This window comes from Ranitomeya variabilis, chromosome 5, assembly GCF_051348905.1.
Source record: "Ranitomeya variabilis isolate aRanVar5 chromosome 5, aRanVar5.hap1, whole genome shotgun sequence".
NCBI lineage: Eukaryota > Metazoa > Chordata > Amphibia > Anura > Dendrobatidae > Ranitomeya > Ranitomeya variabilis.
In genome coordinates this window covers 62,451,289-62,470,601 of record NC_135236.1, presented here as the reverse complement: position 1 = coordinate 62,470,601, position 19,313 = coordinate 62,451,289, and the positions used below count along the sequence as shown (strand labels likewise).

The window sequence follows — 19,313 nt, the reverse complement described above, 5'->3', positions numbered from 1 at the left end:
TAGGCTAAAGTTAGGGTTAGGCCTACAGTTAGGGTTGGGGCTACAGTTAGGGTTTGGGCTACAGTAAGAGTTGGGGCTACAGTTAGGGTTGGGGCTAAAGTTAGTGTTAGGGTTGGGGCTATAGTTAGGGTTGGGGCTACAGTTAGGGATGGACTAAAGTTAGGGTTAGGGTTGGGGCTAAAGTTAAGGTTAGGGTTGGGGCTAAAGTTTGGGTTAGGGTTGGGGCTAAAGTTAGGGTTTGGATTACATTTACGGTTGGAATTAGGGTTAGGATTAGGGCTAGGTGTGTGGTTAGGGTTATGGTTGGGATTAGGGGTGTGTTGGAGTTAGGGGTGTGGTTAGGGTAGGGATTAGGGTTAGAGGTGTGTTGGGGTTAGGGGTGTGGTTGGGATTAGGGCTAGGGGCATGTTCGGGTTAGGGGTGTGGTTAGGGTTATGGTTAGGGTTGGGATTAGGGTTAGCGGTGTGTTGGGGTTAGGGTTTCAGTTAGAATTGGGGGGTTTCCACTGTTTAGGAACATTCAGGGGCTCTCCAAACACGACATGGCATCCGATATCAATTCCAGCCAATTCTGCGTTGAAAAAGTAAAGCAGTGCTCCTTCCTTTCCGAGGTCTCTATGTGCCCAAACAGGGGTTTACCCCAACATATGGGGTATCAGCGTACTCAGGACAAATTGGACAACAACTTTTGGGGTCCAATTTCTCCTGTTACCCTTGGGAAAATACAAAACCGGGGGCTAAAAAATAATTTTTGTGGAAAAAAAAAGATTTTTTATTTTCACGGTTCTGTGTTATAAACTGTAGTGAAACACTTGGGGGTTCACAGTTCCTTAGGGAGTCTACTTTCAAAAATGGTGTCACTTGTGGGGAGTTCCCAATGTTTAGGCACATCAGGAGCTCTCCAAATGTGACATGGAGTCCCATCTCAATTCCAGTCAATTTTGCATTGAAAAGTCAAACGGTGCTCCTTCCCTTCTGAGCACTGCCATGCGCCCAAACAGTGGTTTACCCCCACATAAGGGGTATCAGCGTACTCAGGACAAATTGCACAACAACTTTTGGGGTCCAATTTATTGTTACCCTTGAGAAAATAAAAAATTGGGGTGAAAAGATCATTTTTGTGAAAAAATATGATTTTTTATTTTTACGGCTCTACATTATAAATTTATGTGAAGCACTTGGTGGGTCAAAGTGCTCACCACACATCTAGATAAGTTCCTTAGGGGGTCTACTTTCCAAAATGGTGTCACTTGTGGGGGGTTTCAATGGTTAGGCACATCAGGGGCTCTCCAAATGTAACATGACGTTTCATCTCAAGTCCAGTCAATTTTGCATTGAAAAGCCAAACGGCGCTCCTTCCCTGCCGAGCTCTGCCATGCGCCCAAACAGTGGTTTACCCCCACATATGGGGTATCAGCGTACTCAGGACAAATTGCACAACAACTTTTGGGGTCCAATTTCTCCTGTTACCCTTGGTAAAATAAAACAAATTGGTGCTGAAGTAATTTTTTTGTGAAAAAAAAGTTAAATGTTATTTTTTTTTAAACATTCCAAAAATTCCTGTGAAACACCTGAAGGGTTAATAAACTTCTTGAATGTGGTTTTGAGCACCTTGAGGGGTGCAGTTTTTAGAATGGTGTCACACTTTGGTATTTTCTATCATATAGACCCCTTAAAGTGACTTCAAATGTGATGTGGTCCCTAAAATAAAATGGTGTTGTAAGGCTACGTTCACACGATCCTTTTTTCACTGCGGATTTTTCAGGTCCTTTTTTGGAAAATCCGCAGTGAAAACCGCGGTGCTTTTTTTCTGCGGATTTGTGTCCTTTTTCTACTGCGGATTCCACTGCGGGTTTCCAACTGCAGTTTCCTATTGGTGCTGTTGGAAACCCGCAGCGGAATCCGCAGAAAGAATTGACATGGTACTTCTTTTTTCTGCAGGCAAATCCGAGCGGATTTTCCTGTGGAAAAAAGGATCGTCGGCACAGCGGGTTTTGTTTTCCATTGGGTTACATTGTACTGTAACCTGCATGGAAAAAGGATGCGGATCCGCAGCTGCTCCGCAGCAAAAACCGCACCGTGTGAACATAGCCTAAAAATGAGAAATTGCTGGTCAACTTTTAACCCTTATAACTCCCTAACAAACAAAACATTTGGGTTCCAAAATTGTGCTGATGTAAAGTAGACATGTGGGAAATGTTAGTTATTAAGTATTTTGTGTGACACATCTCTGTGATTTAAGGGCATAAAAATTCAAAGTTGGAAAATTGCGAAATTTTCAATATTTTCGCCAAATTTCCATCTTTTCCACAAATAAACGCAGGTAATATCAAAGAAATTTTACCACCATCATGAAGTACAATATGTCACGAGAAAACAATGTCAGAATCATCAGGATCCGTTGAAGTGTTCCAGAGTTATAACCTCATAAAGGGACAGTGGTCAGAATTGTAAAAATTGGCTCGGTCATTAACATGCAAAATACCCTTGGGGGTTACAGGGTTAAGGAGCCACATCTGTACACCATAATACAGCAAGGTGTTAAAATTCAGCTCCGATTTCAGCGGTGTGATGTGACCGTAAATATGGGTTTCGCATGCTTCCGTTCACGTGCTGACGAGACTAGCAGCCGCGATTCGCAATGTGAGACACGGCCGGGTCTCGTGTGATGACAGCAAGTGGAGACGAATCCTAACAGTGTCTGCATTACACGCTGGAAAAAGTGGCGCGTATGTTCACATTTAACCTGCAAAGGTCCCGAATTTAAAGAGGTTGTCCAGGCTTGGGGCTCAAGTCTGAAATTGCTCTACATGACTGCAGACTTGTAAGTCTTCACAGAGTTCACCGTGTGCTCGCAGTCAGGATTCTCTTAGGTCGGGACCGCATGTGACAGCAGCAGGTATGTGATATGGATACTTCCAGCCACATGACGACTAGACGTGTCCTGCATCACTTAATTCCTGGCTCCCGGACCCTAATCCTGACACTGTACCTAGTGACCATTCATGGGTCACATACAGCGACTGCCGTGAACCCCGAGCCTGCACAACCCCTTTAAGTCACTTTTCTTGTCTTGCATTTGTTGCTCGGGGTTTTCTTTTCCCAGACTTCATCAAAATGGCGCTCGGGCTTCCTTGAATTTTGCAAAAAGTCCCAAAAATGCTCATTTTTGCCTTCAACCTTTTTTTTTTTTCGCTAAATCACTGAGGAGGGAGAAGACTGAGGAACATTTACAGCAAATTTAGGAAAACTCCTAAATGATGAATTGAAGTGAAACCATCTGGAAACCTTGTCCGAACATAAAACACAGACGAACGCATATAAAATAGAATAAAAAAAAGGCAGACGGAAACTCACCAAAAAACGATGAATTGGCACAGTGACATATCGCTCCGTTGTTCGTCGTGCGCCATGTTTTCATTTACAAGTAATCCCTACTGTATCAGCAGATAGCAGTTTTCCCATTTTACACCAGAATTTACCTCAGGAAAAAAAAAACATTTCAATGTAAAAAAAAAAAAAAAAACTAATTCCCTGACCGGGAATCGAACCCGGGCCGCGGCGGTGAGAGCGCCGAATCCTAACCACTAGACCACCAGGGAAGCTGGCAAACTACTTAGCACTGTGCCAAGTCAGCGTTTTTCCGCACACACATGACATGCATGCGCAATCAGCTGAACAATGCGCACTTCTCATCAGACAGACCCTTTCTCACACGTTCGGCATATGTGCAGCTACATAACAAACATCTGGATTGGTTCGGTTTCTCCCGCCCTTTATGTCTCCATCAGTCGTAGGCGATGTCCGGGTTCTGTGACGTCACCTTCAGCGCCTCAGCGATGATCGACCAATAGGGATCCCCGATCTAGAAGTTACGTCATAGAGGGCGGGGCATACCTGGACGCTAGAGTCAAGATGGCGGACGAGGAGAAGCTGCCGTCCGGGTGGGAGAAGCGGATGAGCCGCAGTTCTGGTAAATGGAGGCGGGAAGTGACTGCCTGTGAGAAGGAGGAGGAGAGCGATGTCTGTGGCGGCACAGATCTGTGCAGCCTGGTGTGGAGGGCCGGCACCAGGCCGCCATTGTGCTGCCTCCTCTGGGGCTCATTCATTGGCCCTGCCGGCCTCCACGGGCCTGGAGGGCAGAAATGATCGCCTCAGGGGCCACTGTAGAGATGGTTAATGAGATGGGGCCCCTCTAATCGTTACAAGTGGGGACCCCCGACCCTCCTCACTGGGCGCTCAGTCTGCTGTCATTATGGCAGGAATGTAAATGGAGTGGTCAGGTGATCGGCGGGCCGGCTGACCTCTGCCACTGATCTGGTGTTGCTGCAGGGGGATCTGGTCGATAATCGCCATAGAGGGTGGGATCCTGAAGGAAAGTCGTAACCATGTGCCCAGTAAGGTCACACGGACATCTAGGGGAGGGGAACTGTGCTTGAGACCACCCACTATGGGCGAGCCCTGATTTCACTGTGGCCTTGTGTCCTGTGTGTTTACGTGATCAACTGGTGGCCACCATGTAATGGTGCAGGGTACGGACATGTCACGCCGCCCCTGCTTTGCCGTTGCCCACGCACGCCGCCCCTGCTCTGCCGTTGCCCACGCACGCCGCCCCTGCTCTGCCGTTGCCCACGCACGCCGCCCCTGCTCTGCCGTTGCCCACGCACGCCGCCCCTGCTCTGCCGTTGGCCACGCACGCCGCCCCTGCTCTGCCGTTGGCCACGCACGCCGCCCCTGCTCTGCCGTTGGCCACGCACGCCGCCCCTGCTCTGCCATTGGCCACGCACGCCGCCCCTGCTCTGCCATTGGCCACGCACGCCGCCCCTGCTCTGCCATTGGCCACGCACGCCGCCCCTGCTCTGCCATTGGCCACGCACGCCGCCCCTGCTCTGCCATTGGCCACGCACGCCGCCCCTGCTCTGCCATTGGCCACGCACGCAGCCTTTGCTTGTGTGCCACCATTTTCCCCATGCATGCCACCACTTCATTCAATGCCTGTGAGACCGCCAGCGGTAGCAGAATACAACACTTGTCTATCCTTAAGTCCACTTAATAGAATAATGGGCTCGGATCTCTAAGGCTATGTTCACACGATGCGGATTTGCAGCTGCGGATTTGCAGCTGCGGATCCGCATCCTTTTTCCATGCAGGGTACAGTACAATGTTACCCTATGGAAAAAAAAACCCGCTGTTCCCACGTTCCTTTTTTCCGCTGGAAAATCCGCGCTGATTTTCTGCGGAAAAAAAGAAGTACCATGTCAATTCTTTCTGCGGATTCCGCAGCGGTTTTCCACCTGCACCAATAGGAAAATGCAGCTGGAAACCCACAGTGGAATCCGCAGTAGAAAAAGGACTGAAAACCACAGTGAAAACCACCGCAGGTTTTGCACTGCGGTTTTCACAAATCAGGACCTGAAAAATCCACAGCGAAAAAAGGATCGTGTGAACAAGGCCTTAGTCTCATCTCAGCCTTTCTCTGCATTTCTTCTTTTGCTAGCTGGGCTCATTTTGAGACCCCCTTAAACCTCCACCTAAGAGGACTTGAAAATATTTCAGATTTAGTAATGAGTGAAAGTGTATGGATAAAGTGCTATCCGAGCACGCTTGTGTCCTAAGTGTTTTTGGCGCTCTCGACGCGGCTGCGTTTCTCACGACTGTTCGCCAGCCACAACGCATGCAGGGATTACCTAACAGACAGACATTCCCTGCATGCGTTGCTGCTGTCGAACAGCCATGAGACATGCGGCAGTTGCGCGGGACTCGAGCATATTTTTCAAGCACGCCGAAGAGACTCGATTAGCACACAAGCATGCTCGCTCATTTCTAAAATTCAGGATCAATTAAACTGATGGCTCAAGGTGCAAAAAAAAACCTCAAGCCACTACAGAGGGTATAACTTCCGGACCACTGTGACCCTCCTACCAATCCCAAGAAATGACAATGTGAATGGAGGGGTGGTCTATCATGGGTATTGCCCGTCCATTCATTCTTAATGGGATTACTGGAGATAAACCAGCACTGCACTCAACTGGTCTTCGGCTTTACCGTGAGAATGAATGAAGCAACCTCTGATCTATTTACACGGGTCTCTTCAGTTCCCCAGTGCTCTGAATTTGTGGGGGTCCGAGTGGTCGGGAGTTAGATACTATCAAATGCAAACTCATGATTGTCCCTTTGAGACCCAGGCCTGGTTGTTGAGGGTTAGTTTGATTTACTTTTTGTTTCACTTCAGGACGTGTGTATTATTTTAACCACATGACTAACGCCAGCCAGTGGGAGCGACCTTCCGCAGCTGGGAAAAACGGGCAAGGTGAGCCGGCAAAGGTGCGATGTTCTCACCTGCTAGTGAAGCATAACCAGTCCAGACGTCCTTCATCGTGGAGGCAGGAGAGAATCACACGCACCAAAGATGAGGCTCTGGAGATGATTAATGGTAGGTAAGCACTGTAAAAAGTGTTGGAAATAATGCATCCAAAGATAGCAACTCAAATGACAGACTTCCCTTCATAAGGATCTGGGTCCACAGTGTTGTGACCTGATCCTCTAAGTGCAGAATGCCTAAGAGAGAAGTTATTCCTCCCAGAAGGCAAATGACTGTAGATTCTCTGGAAACCTAAAAGAAGTGCTCCAGGCCAAGCTGGTAAGCGCTGACGTGTCCGGGCATAACACGGGGCAATTCCTGGTAATGTGGAGCTACGTGTTGTGGCCCTGTGCCCAGTCAGACACCAGCAGCATAGGACGGATCACGTTGGTGTTAGCCAAAGTACCCCACAGCAATTGCTAGAATGAGGGTCTTTTGTTTAAATCATGTGGCAGTGCACATGATGGCTGAAGATAGTGTGCAAGCTCGGCCTCCACTCCGTTCATTGTCCATGTGATGACGGGGGAAAGACTAAGCACGTCGTCCAGCTTTCTCCACTAGTTTAAAAAACATTGAATGAAGCAGAGGATGAACATCCGCACCACCTCTTCTTTCTGATCTCTGGACTACTTGAGACCCTGCAGTCCGAGCACTATCAGTTATGGGATACCTTGTCGTTTGGGGAAAAACCAAACTTTACCACTGCTAACCTGTATATTCAGCTTACATTCAGTGATCACACTACATTTATGGTAAAACGTATTTATTTTACCTAGATCTTTGGAAAATCGCAGCAGAAAGAATTTAATTTGTCCTAGCTTTTCTTGCTGGTAGCATATTAAACATTATCCTTAAAGGGAACCTGTCACCTCCAAAATGGAAGTTGAGCTAAGCTGTAGATAAGCCCCTGATGTAACCTGAAAGATGAGAAAAAGAGGTTATATTATACTCACCCAGGGGTGGTCCGATCCAATGGGCGTTGCGGTCCGGTCCGGGGCCTCCCATCTTCTTACGATGACGTCCTCTTCTTGTCTTCACGCTCCGGCGCAGGCCCTTTTGAGGGCAGAGCAAATGACTGCAGTGCGCAGGCGCTGGGAAAGGTCAGAGAGGCCCTGCGCACTGCAGTACTTAGCTCTGCCCTCAACAGGACAGACAATGCATGCTTGCGCCGGAGCCACAGCATGAAGACAAGAAGAGGACGTCATCCTATGAAGATGGGAGGCCCCGGACCGGACCGCGACATCCATGGGACCGGACTGCGACATCCATGGGACCGGACCGCAGCGGTACCGCCCCTGGGTGAGTATAAGCTAACCTCTTTTTCTCATCTTTCAGGATACATCGGGGGCTTACCTACAGCATTACAGAATGCTGTAGATAAGCCCCTGATGTCTGTGCGCTTAGCTCATCTTCCATTTTGGGGGTGACAGGTTCCCTTTAAAAACTCCCCTCCAATATTGGAGTGGTGCCATTATTCTGAATTCCCTGCACTTAGTCTTAGGGCTCTCTCACACAAGCGTATCATACTGCCGAGTGCTTTCTGATGTTTTTCGGGTAGGTCTCTGCCAATGTAATACTATGGAGCAGTACAGTTTTATTATGCTGCTTTGACATGAGACAACAATCGCGGCATGGTCCGATAGTCGGATCACACGCACCCATACAAGTCAGTGGGTGTATGTGGAACATCAGATGGCGCGCATAGGCCATCCGTGTGAAGACCAACATCCGCGGACAGACGATGGAGAAATTAAGTTCTCCGTCTTCTCTGCACCTGTGATGCGATTTTCCCATGTGAGAGAATTTAATCACACTCGGATCAATCTCTGATAGTTTGGCCTGAGTGCCATTAGCATAATCGGCCCATTTCTCTCGCGTGAGAGAATCAATGGCCGTGTGACCCCGGCCTTATACTTACTAGCCACCATCTTCATCTTTCATCGGTGCCGCTCTCTGATCTCCAGTAGTTTGTGACCTGTTGAATCGTTGATGGTGGCAGCTTTATTACTAGGGTCAGGGAACTTGGACAAGTAGCACCACGCCAGCGCTGAAATAAAACCGGAGGCTGGAGTGGTGCTTTCAGAGAAGTTTTCCTGGACAATGTTACTGATGGCTGGGCCCAGGTATGTGAGCACAACGCTCCTGGAGGTCAGACCCCACTGATCCAACATTTGGTGGTGTGTCCTTAGGAAATAGCTTTTTCTCTTTTTTTTCAAAAGTTAAAAAGCTAAAGAAAGCAATGATGCTGCAGAACATAAGGCATGTTATAAGTATGGAGGATAAACCATAACTGTACCTGTTGAGGCAATTTATTCTGTTCTTCTCAGGCTATATACAGAAGATCAAATCTGGAGCGGAGGACTTTGAAGCTTTAGCCTCACAGTTTAGCGACTGCAGTTCTGCTAAGGCCGGAGGGGACTTGGGAAATTTTGGTCGAGGTAAGTTCTTACTACTTCCAAACATTAATGGTACTCTTTTCTGCTTCAGGCCTTTCAGCAGAAATCTGCAAAAAATCTTAATGTGACCCGCAAGTTTTTGCCACTCAAGAGCTGCAAAGGTCCAAATCAAGGGTTTTGTTTTGTGATTTGTGTCTCATTGCAAATAACGATGTACAAGAGGTAGCTAACCTGTACGTCTGACCTGTAGGAAGTCCTTAAAGGTGTTGTCAATCGCTGTGACTACAGACTTGTGAATCCTCACAGCATGCTGTGATGATTCTCCTGGAGTGAGCGAGTGAGTGGAATTTACATACATGCGGTCACCTGCCAACTAGACATGCGCGGCCTCACTCAATACAAGTGAATTGAGCAAGGCCAGACACGTCTAGTTGTAATGTGGCCAAAATCATGCATATTTACAGTCACATGACTGCCCACTGCCAGTGTGCACACCGTAAGAATTCAGAAGGCTGCAAAGTTCACCCTTAAGGGGTTAAGGATAGGTCATAGATATTATATTATATGCCTTGGCAATTTCACTTAAATTGCTTCACGACATATGACGTAAACTTGCATCATATGTCGTGTCCCTGCCTTTGGGGCGGGCTCACAAGCCGAGGTTCTGCGGAAGCCCCCCATATCTCTTATTAGGATTCACATGTGGCCGGCGCTTCTGGGAGATGGTGATTTACTTTTCCCATAGCAGTGCTGATGCGCTTCTTTGTTTAGCACAAGCGATCGGACAATCACAGCTGCAAGTCCCCTAAAGCGACTAATAAATCCAGTAAAAAGTGGGGGGAAAAGTTTTAAAAAATAACAAACACGCAAGGTCAAATTGCCCCCTTTTGTTCCATTTAAAACTTAAAAAATACACATTTGGTATCTTTGCATTGAGAAATGCCCAATCTTAAAAACTATAAATTAAATGGCATAACGGGAAAAAAATCATAACGCCAGGACTACGTTTTTTGGTTGCCGCAACATTGCAGTAAAAGGCGATCAAAACATCGTATCTGCCCCAAAATGCTATCGGTGAAAACATCGGCCCAGGGTGCAAAAATTAAGCCCTCACCCAGATCCCGGAAAATGGAAATGCTACAGGTCTCGGAACATGGCAGCAAAATAAACAGGTTATGGCTCTTGGGAGAAGAGGAGGAAAAAAACGGAAAATGGTCGTGGTGTGAAGGGGATGATGGGCCCCTTTCACACATCAGTTTTTTGCAGTCAGTCACAATCCGTTGGCTCGACGGATCCGTCGCATATTGTCAAAAACTGATGCGATGGATTCGTTTTATCGCAGGATCCAACTAGCGGATCTGGCTAATTGGATCCTAAATAAATCAGAGCATGCTCCGTTTAAAAAAACGGAATCCGTCGCCGGATTCCGTCATTTGACTGATCCGGTGCCATAGGCTTCCATCCTAGCAAACAACGGACGGCGACTGATCCGGCGCTGTCCGATTTTTCAACGTAAACAAAAAACATTACTTTGTCCATTGTTTCCGGCCGCTGGACAAACAATTTCCGACGGATCTGGCGAACGACGGATGAAACGTTAGGCCATCTGTCACTAATACAAGTCTATGGAAAAAAAAAAAGGGGGTCCGGCGGCATCAGTCGCCGGATCTGTTTTTTTTCAAAATTCGACGGATTGCGACTGATGGCAAACAACTGATTTTATTTTTTAATTATTGATTATATAATCAATATCTTTAATGAAAATTACAATTTACTGGCTTAATTTTTTTTTTTTTTTTCAGCCACTGGGGCTGCCATTTTCATTTGTTGGTGTGCACGACATTTACCCGCCACATAGGGCAGTCGCTGGCACATGAGACTGCGTCCGTTGTCCGACCACCTCTCCTACTCCGCGGCTGCCTCCTGCTGTGACCTGTGCACACAGCAGCTGTGGGAGGAGATTGCGGTCATTTTGTTATAGCCCCCGGTACACTGCTATGGGGCCCCATGATCTATGTAGGCCCCTGTCACAAGGCTTACATGTAACTGTCCTGCAGCCGGACATTACCAATGCTGCGCAAGGTAAACGCTGCAGCGTTTTTTAGTGAAAATGAAATGCTAAAATTAATTTTAGCACAAAATGAGAATTTAAATAAAAATGTCCCTTTTGTCAATCGAAGTGTTTTTTCAAGGTGATAGAGATGAATCAGTTCAGGAGGAGCCACGTGCCCCGAGTTATCCATAGGATCCCAATATGTAGATCTGACCGGTGTATCTAATCCCATCCTGTGTGATGCGCCCCAGACCAGTGTATCTAATCCCATCTTGTGTGATACGCCCCAGGCCGGTGTATCTAATCCCATCATGTGTGTTACGCCCCAGACCGGTGTATCTAATCCCATTATGAGTGATGCTCCCCAGACCGGTGTATCTAATCTCATCATCATGTGTTGTATCACATGCTGCGATTAGATGCGCGGAGTGTAAAGGTACCTTCACATTAAGCGACGCTGCAGCGATACAGACAACGATGCCGATCGCTGCAGCGTCGCTGTTTGGTCGCTGGAGAGCTGTCACACAGACCGCTCTCCAGCGACCAACGATGCCGAGGTCCCCGGGTAACCAGGGTAAACATCGGGTTGCTAAGCGCAGGGCCGCGCTTAGTAACCCGATGTTTACCCTGGTTATCAGTGTAAAATGTAAAAAAAGCAAACAGTACATACTCACCTTCGCGTCCGCTTCCTGCACTTACTGAGCGCCGGCCGTAACAGCAGAGCGGTGACGTCACTGCTGTGCTGTACTTTCACTTTATGGCCGGCGCTCAGTCAGTGCAGGAAGCGGGAGCCGGGGGACGCAAAGGTGAGTATGTACTGTTTGTTTTTTTTACTTTTACGCTGGTAACCAGGGTAAACATCGGGTTACTAACCACGGCCCTGCGCTTAGCAACCCGATGTTTACCCTGGTTACCATTGTAAAACATCGCTGGTATCGTTGCTTTTGCTGTCAAACACAACGATACACGCCGATCTGACAACCAAATAAAGTTCTGAACTTAACTAAACGACCAGCGACATCACAGCAGGATCCTGATCTCTGCTGCCTGTCACACTCAACGATATCGCTAGCCAGGACGCTGCAACGTCACGGATCGCTAGCGATATCGTTTAGTGTGAAGGTACCTTAACACATGCTGGGATTAATCGTGCTTGTGATACACTCCACGTATCTAACCCCAGTTTTTGATAACACGAGCAGTATTAACAGAATCTGTGCTGCCGAACGTCCTCGGTCACATGGTCTACTTGTTAGTATCACTCGCAGTCACCATTACTGGTGGCTGGAGGATACTGGAGTATCCTCACTTCTGCTCCCTCTTGTGTTTAAAGTGGAAATATCAAATGATTTAAAATTCTTTTTCATATTTTACTCTATTGAAAACAAATGATATTTCTTAAAAGATTAAAACAAATATTTAGCATTTTTTCAGTTGACATCACAGACTCCCTTCCAATCGTTCTTTTGCATGAAACACTCTTGGTTACCACCAGAGGTCACTGTTGTTTGTGTCAAATCTGTACCGTACCCATGAAATCAATGACGGAGATTACCACAGCAGAAGGCTATGTTCACATTTTGCATTTTTGATGCTTTTTTTTTCCACAGGTAAAACCTGCTCTTTTGGCAGTTAGAAACTTCCTGCATTAAAGCAGGTTTTGCTTAGTTTTTGGTGGGTATTTTTCTTTTTCATGGTAAATTTTTCTTTTGTGCATGATAAAGTTTAGTGCAAAAAAATGATTCTACTTAATCAGTTTTTGGCACAAAAATTGATACTTGCGTTTTGCAGCATTTTTTTGTACCACCCAATTGCTTTCAATGGGTGAAAAACGCTGAAAGCAGTAACATGCTTCATTGTGCAAAACTGTAAGTTCTGCACAAAATACTGATTAGAAAAAAAAACAATGAGTGTGCATGAGATTTCTGAAATCTCAGACTTTGCTGCTCCGGTGAAACGCAGGTGAAAATTCGCATTAAAACACACAACATGAGAACATAGACTTACAGTGACTGACTGCGAGATTGCCGCGGCGTAGCTGTGACTGCGAGATTGCCGCGGCGTAGCTGTGACTGCGAGATTGCCGCGGCGTAGCTGTGACTGCGAGATTGCCGCGGCGTAGCTGTGACTGCGAGATTGCCGCGGCGTAGCTGTGACTGCGAGATTGCCGCGGCGTAGCTGTGACTGCGAGATTGCCGCGGCGTAGCTGTGACTGCGAGATTGCCGCGGCGTAGCTGTGACTGCGAGATTGCCGCGGCGTAGCTGTGATTGCGAGATTGCCGCGGCGTAGCTGTGACTGCGAGATTGCCGCGGCGTAGCTGTGACTGCGAGATTGCCGCGGCGTAGCTGTGACTGCGAGATTGCCGCGGCGTAGCTGTGACTGCGAGATTGCCGCGGCGTAGCTGTGACTGCGAGATTGCCGCGGCGTAGCTGTGACTGCGAGATTGCCGCGGCGTAGCTGTGACTGCGAGATTGCCGCGGCGTAGCTGTGACTGCGAGATTGCCGCGGCGTAGCTGTGACTGCGAGATTGCCGCGGCGTAGCTGTGACTGTGGCTGGTTTCACACTTGCATTTTTGTAAGCTGCGTTTTAGCGCTAAACGCAAAAAAAGCATGCGTTTTTTTCCTATACTTAACATTAAAAACGCATGCGTTTTTTCGCATGCGTTTTGACGCATTTTCGGCAACGCATGCGTTTTTTGACGCGTGCATTCATTTGCAGAAATGCAACCTGTAGTAATTTCTAGCTGCGTTTTTTTGCGGCAAAAAAATGCATTGCTGTCTATGTAAACACATGCGTTTTTAAGCACATGCGTTTGCGTTAAAAACGCATGCGTTTTTATAAAAAAAAAACACAAGAAAACACAAAAGAACCAAGAAAACCATAACCCTAACCATAGGGATCCTAACCCTAACCCTAAGGTTAGGATCCCTAGTAACCCTAGGGATCCTAACCCTTAGGGTTAGGGTTAGGATCCTAACCCTTAGGGTTAGGATCCCTAGGGTAACGGTTAGGGTTAGGATCCCTAGTAACCCTAGGAATACTAACCCTAGCCCTAGGGATCCTAACCCTTAGGGTTAGGATTCTAACCCTTAGGGTTAGGATCCCTAGGGTTAGGGTTAGGATCCCAAGGGGTAGGGTTAGGGTTTGGATCCCTAGGGTTAGGGGTAGGGTTAGGGTTAGGATCCCAAGGGTTATGGTTAGGGGTAGGGTTAGGGTTAGGATCCCAAGGGTTATGGTTAGGGGTAGGGTTAGGGTTTGGATCACTATGGTTAGGGGTAGGGTTAGGGTTTGGATCCCTTTATCACCTTGATGGTGGGGGGTGGCTTATCAGTGACCTGGTGACCAGGACATTCTAATAAAAAGCTACCCCTAACCCTAACGATCCTAACCCTAACTCTAGCTAATTCTATTAATAGTGTGTTTTCTAGTTGATTTTGATTATTGGCAGCTGTCACACACTTCTCAGCATGCGTTTCAAAAACGCAAACGCGGGAAAACGCCGCGTTTTGCCGCGATTTTTTTTGCCGCAAAAACGCATGCGTCTAAGAAACGCACCGTTTGCATGCGTTTTCATGCGTTTTTTTCACCACATGCGTTTTGTTTTTTTAAAAACGCTGCAGATCAAAACGCAAGTGTGAAACCAGCCTGTGAGATTGCCGCGGCGTAGCTGTGACTGCGAGATTGCCGCGGCGTAGCTGTGACTGTGAGATTGCCGCGGCGTAGCTGTGACTGCGAGATTGCCGCGGCGTAGCTGTGACTGCGAGATTGCCGCGGCGTAGCTGTGAGTGCGAGATTGCCGCAATATGCAGCGTTCCCTTTGAAGACTTCTCATTGTGTTTGCTCTCTCCCGCAGGTGACATGCAGAAAGCCTTTGAAGATGCTTCTTTCGCTCTGCGGCCTGGAGAGATGAGCGGCCCGGTATTCACAGATTCTGGCATCCACATCATACTTCGCACCGAGTGAATCCCTTGTTATAGGAGAACCCCGGCCCTTTAGTAGAAGGGATCTAGGGGCTTTGGAGGCCATCATGTCCTTGGATGTAGAGGAGGAGGAGGGCAGGTGGGACGGACGGGGTAGTCTAGGCTTTACAATACCTTGGAGATTCCATTTGCCTTTATGGAAGATTTCAAAGGGTCATTTTTTTTAATTTTATTTTTTTTCAATCCAGCGTTACATGCAGTGGGTCTCGGCAGTAATGGGGAGTTTAGTATCGATGTCGAACATTTCATTTTACAATAAGGGGTCTGCATGAGGGGTTGGGGGCTACATCTTAAATTATGGGCCACATGTATACTCCCCAATGTACTGGAGCTAGCTACAATGATCGGCCTTGTACACCTGAATGGCATTGCGCACCATCCTGCATGCCGGTCGTCTGGCTCGTGCATCTACCACCATGGATCAATGAGCCAGATCACTCGATGCTGGAGGTCTTCTCTATTGCATGTGATTTCTGTGTTAAATGAAGCCATTCCATTAAAGAGCTCCTGTCATCGATCCGCTGTGGAATAGGCTATTTTCTTCACCTACAGACATTGAGACGAGGGTCAATTTCATAGGTCTTGGCTGTAGTATTCTAAATAGTCGGACTGATCAGTTTATAGAACGTAGATACTACATCGATTTGCAACAGATTTTCTGGGACAACAAAATAGCGCCACTCTGGAACATAGTCTGTGTTTGGTATTGCACCTTATCCCTAAAGTTAATGGGGCTGAGCTGCAATAAGAGGCAAGAGTGGCGCTGTTTTTTGTTTTTTTTTAATAGACCCTTCTGGCAACTCTTGTACAACTACTCTGAAGGAGTATTAGCATCTCACATTTCTAGCATATCCGTAGGCTTGGTTGGATATTTTCAGAATTCCCATAAAAGTGAGAGAGCTGAGATCTTTATTCAGAGAAATGGGACCATATCAGTCATTTTTGCCGTAGCCCGAGTTTAAGATGTTTAGTGTGGTTCCCACCTTTGTCCATGTTCCGCTCTTTCCATCCACTTTTATGAGCGTAGTGAAAGCTTTCTCAGTTATTTTGCTGGGATTTACCAGGGACCGGAGGGTATATATGAGTTATACATGCTCCCGGCCTCTCTCCATACAGTTGTAGGGAGCTAGGCTGCTCCTTGACTAGAGACATGGCTGACCAGTGGGCATATCTGTGTGACTACAGACTAATGAATCCCCCTCAGTGCACTGCTGGGATTCACCGGTTTCTGACCTGACACCGGAGGGTATATAGGAGTTATACATGCTTCCGGCCTCTCTCCATACAGTTGTAGGGAGCTAGGCTGCGCCTCGACTAGAGACATGGCCGACCAGTGGGCATGGCCAACTACAGGAAGTGGCCTCGCTCCATACACTGGCCAGGAGTATGTATAACTCATACATGCCCTCCGGTCCCGAGTCTGAGACCAGCGAATCTCAGTAGCACAGAGTGACTGCAGTCTTACGATTTTGGGCCGGACAACCCCTTTAAATTAAAATGTCGGCCCAACATGAAAATTGGCACAGCTAATTCTCTAGTGTCTTCACGTAATATGTGAAATGCTTCCTCACACTTTGCCATTTAATGTAGCTCTGTACTCGATACCCTGATTTGTAATCTGATGCCAAGAAATGGCCGGAGTTCCTGCAGTGCTTCAGATGGCTCCAGTATATGGACATGTGGTGCTGCGGTATTAGCTTATTCTTGAAGCCGTGTAGGAAACTAGAATTTTCTTCTTAGGCCACACACTGACATCCATGACTGGGATTCCGAGTTCTAGAGACATGGCTGTAAAAATAAAACTCTCCATCTTCCTGTGGTACTAATGCACAACCTGCAAATAAGTCCCAGTCACCAACCTTCATCACAGAACACCGTAACTACTTTGGTTGTGAATGGAACGCTAAAAAGGCCTAATTGATCAACGGAGATATCCAATAAAGTACATTTTAATCAATAGACCTTGGAATTAGTTCCACAATTGGAGATATTAAAATAAAAGGTTCCTTTCCTTGAGATAATCTTATAAACGTGCCCGTATGTGCTGTGTAATGGCTGTGTCTCACCATGCAGGTCTGCTCCAGTTTGTAGTCAGTATATACCACAGCTCCTCACCAGGGGGAGGAAGCATAATTCACCATAGCCACAGCTCCTCGCCAGGGGGAGGAAGCACAATTCACTTACCATAGCTCCTCACCAGGGGGAGGAAGCAGCGTCCGAGGCGCGCTACAAAAGACCGGCACATCGCTAGCGCGTGCCGAAAATGACACGCGCTAGCAATGCGCTCTAACATTGCTGGCAATGGGAGCGCTAACGGACGCGGTGCACGGCGTTAATTTCTCCGTGCAACGCTGTCCGTTAGCGCTATCCCATTAACGCAATGGGAACCTAGCCTAAGCTTCCTATAGATTTCAATAGGAATAATAATTTTTCCGTACAGAGAAAAAAAAAAAGTCATTAGTTTGTGTTTCTGGCTTGCAAAAACGCTTCCAGGTTCTACTACTGAACCAATTGAAGCAAAAAAAAAAAACTGCACAAAAAAGTTCAGTAAAACATTGATATTTTTTTTAGACTTAGATTAACAAAACTTTTTATTTTTATTTTTATTTTTTTTTTGTCCAGCATAGTAAGTTTTGAAACTTTGCAAGGAAGTCACTTAGTAAAAGATGTCTTCATTCCTGTAAAAGAAAAAAAAAAATATATTGTTTGTATTATTTGATTGGCTTCAGCTGCAGTGGTATTAGGACATACTCATTTGGAGGACAGATGATGGTTGTGAAGTAATCAACACATGAGTCTAAGGGTATGTTTCTACGTTCAGGAGACGCTGCGTGTTTGACTCTGCGTAGAGCCGCAGCGTCACACACGCTGCGTCCAGATGTTACGGCATAGTGGAGGGGATTTCATGAAATCTCGTCTCCACTATGCATTAAAAGACGCATGCGGCAGACCTGCGGAAACGGACATGTGGCGCGTCTTTTCAGAACGGGGCATGTCCTTACAATGCAGAAACAACACAAGGACAACGCAGGTGACATGCCAGTGACCTCAGGTGCAGATTTTACCTGCGTAAAATCCTGATGCAATCCTGAACGTGGATACATACCCTTAGGGCTCATGCACACATCAATGTTTTTCTCATGAATTGATCAGAAGAAAAAAAATTAAATTCTCAACCTCCTTTTATCTATCAGTCTTTGAAAACCTCACAGCACTCAGATGGCATCTAGCTGCTGTCTGAACTGTTTTCCAAGGACCCATGGACTTTCATTGCTGATCACTTGGATCAACATTAGACATGTGTCCGATTTTGTGATTGGCAAAAAGGTCACGGACATGTCAACGGCCCCATACACAATCATTGGATATGAGTTCTCTTCATAAAAAAACAGAAACATAGTTGAAACTCGTACAGGAAAAACTGACTTGTGAATGAGGCCTAACTGGGGATCAGCTGCTGCAAGAGATTGTTCTGATGAGCACCACACCTAGAGGAGTAGTGCGCGTGTGTGACCGCGGCTCCATAAACGGTCTCTTTAATCCTCCATTGGTACGTTAACGCTTGTGCTACATGGCGATACTGGTCGTGGTGCAGATGTGTTAGAGCTTTCAGGCCATGTGTCGAGCTACCGAAAACATTGCGTGACTTGTGGCAAATTAGAGATACACACATCTTGTGGCAGGCCAGTAACATTGAAGTCCACGAGGTCCATCAACATAAATTTGATGCAAGAGTAAATTAAGCATAAGTGCGGGTGACTCTTTACTTTATTATCGTAAGGGTTGTCAGAGTACAGGTTTAGATGGAATTCCTCTTTTAATGTGAAGTAAAGTTGTCTGCTAGTACCCTACCTGTATAAAGAACAGAAGATTAGTGATGAGTAAGCATGCTCAAATAAGGCTTTATCTGAGCGCGCTTGTGTACTAACCGAGTGTCTTTGGTGTGTTTGAAAAATGTTAGAGTCCCCGTGGCTGCATGTCTCGCGGCTGTTACACAGCCCCAACACCTAACAAACTGTCAATCCCTGTATGTGTTCGAGTGTCAAACAGCCGCGAAGCCTCGAACATATTATTTGAGCACACCGAAGACACTCGATTAGCATACAAGTATGGTCAGATAACACCATATCCCAGCATGCTTGCTCATCAGTACTGAAGATCCATTTTAGCCAAGGATAGTTGGGTTGCTATAGTATTCAATGCATGTAACTAAACCTCCACCGGTCTCCGCAGACACAAGCAGAGAGCGCACCCCTGATCATCCACACGACTGTAGAGGGTGACTGCAAATGCCTTTTGAGTTCTTCCAGCATAAGACGTACGCAACAAAATATTTATTAAGCTACTGTTGTGGTTTGGCTAATATTTGTTCAGCTTTAGTGTGAAACTTTTTTTTTTTTCCTTTTTCTACTGGTTTTGTTGAGAACTTGTATGACAATAAAAGTTCAGTATGTACACAAGTAACCCTGGTATTGATGTATTAAATCATGTTCATACCACCAAATGTAGGCATTGAACTCTG

General features: G+C 46.7%; 1 protein-coding gene and 1 non-coding gene across 2 annotated transcripts; one reads left to right on the top strand and one right to left on the bottom strand.

Moving 5' to 3' along the window:
* Window positions 1–3,529: 3,529 nt before the first annotated feature.
* Window positions 3,530–3,601, bottom strand: TRNAE-CUC (transfer RNA glutamic acid (anticodon CUC)). The gene has a single exon. It is a non-coding gene; the product is annotated as a tRNA-Glu (tRNA).
* A 205-nt stretch (window positions 3,602–3,806) lies between these two features.
* On the top strand, window positions 3,807–16,839 carry PIN1 (peptidylprolyl cis/trans isomerase, NIMA-interacting 1). The gene is made up of 4 exons (XM_077262089.1): window positions 3,807–3,972; window positions 6,232–6,432; window positions 8,688–8,798; window positions 14,665–16,839. Exons 1-4 carry the CDS (start codon window positions 3,915–3,917, stop codon window positions 14,772–14,774), a joined length of 480 nt encoding a protein of 159 aa, XP_077118204.1. The 5' UTR covers window positions 3,807–3,914; the 3' UTR covers window positions 14,775–16,839.
* Window positions 16,840–19,313: the final 2,474 nt, after the last annotated feature.

Excerpts from the sequence above, each read along its gene's own strand:
- PIN1 (XM_077262089.1), top strand. The coding sequence starts at position 3,915 with ATGGCGGACGAGGAGAAGCTGCCGTCCGGGTGGGAGAAGCGGATGAGC. Across the intron at positions 3,973-6,231 it reads GCGGATGAGCCGCAGTTCTG|GACGTGTGTATTATTTTAAC; the intron begins GTAAATGGAGGC and ends GTTTCACTTCAG. Across the intron at positions 6,433-8,687 it reads GGCTCTGGAGATGATTAATG|GCTATATACAGAAGATCAAA; the intron begins GTAGGTAAGCAC and ends TGTTCTTCTCAG.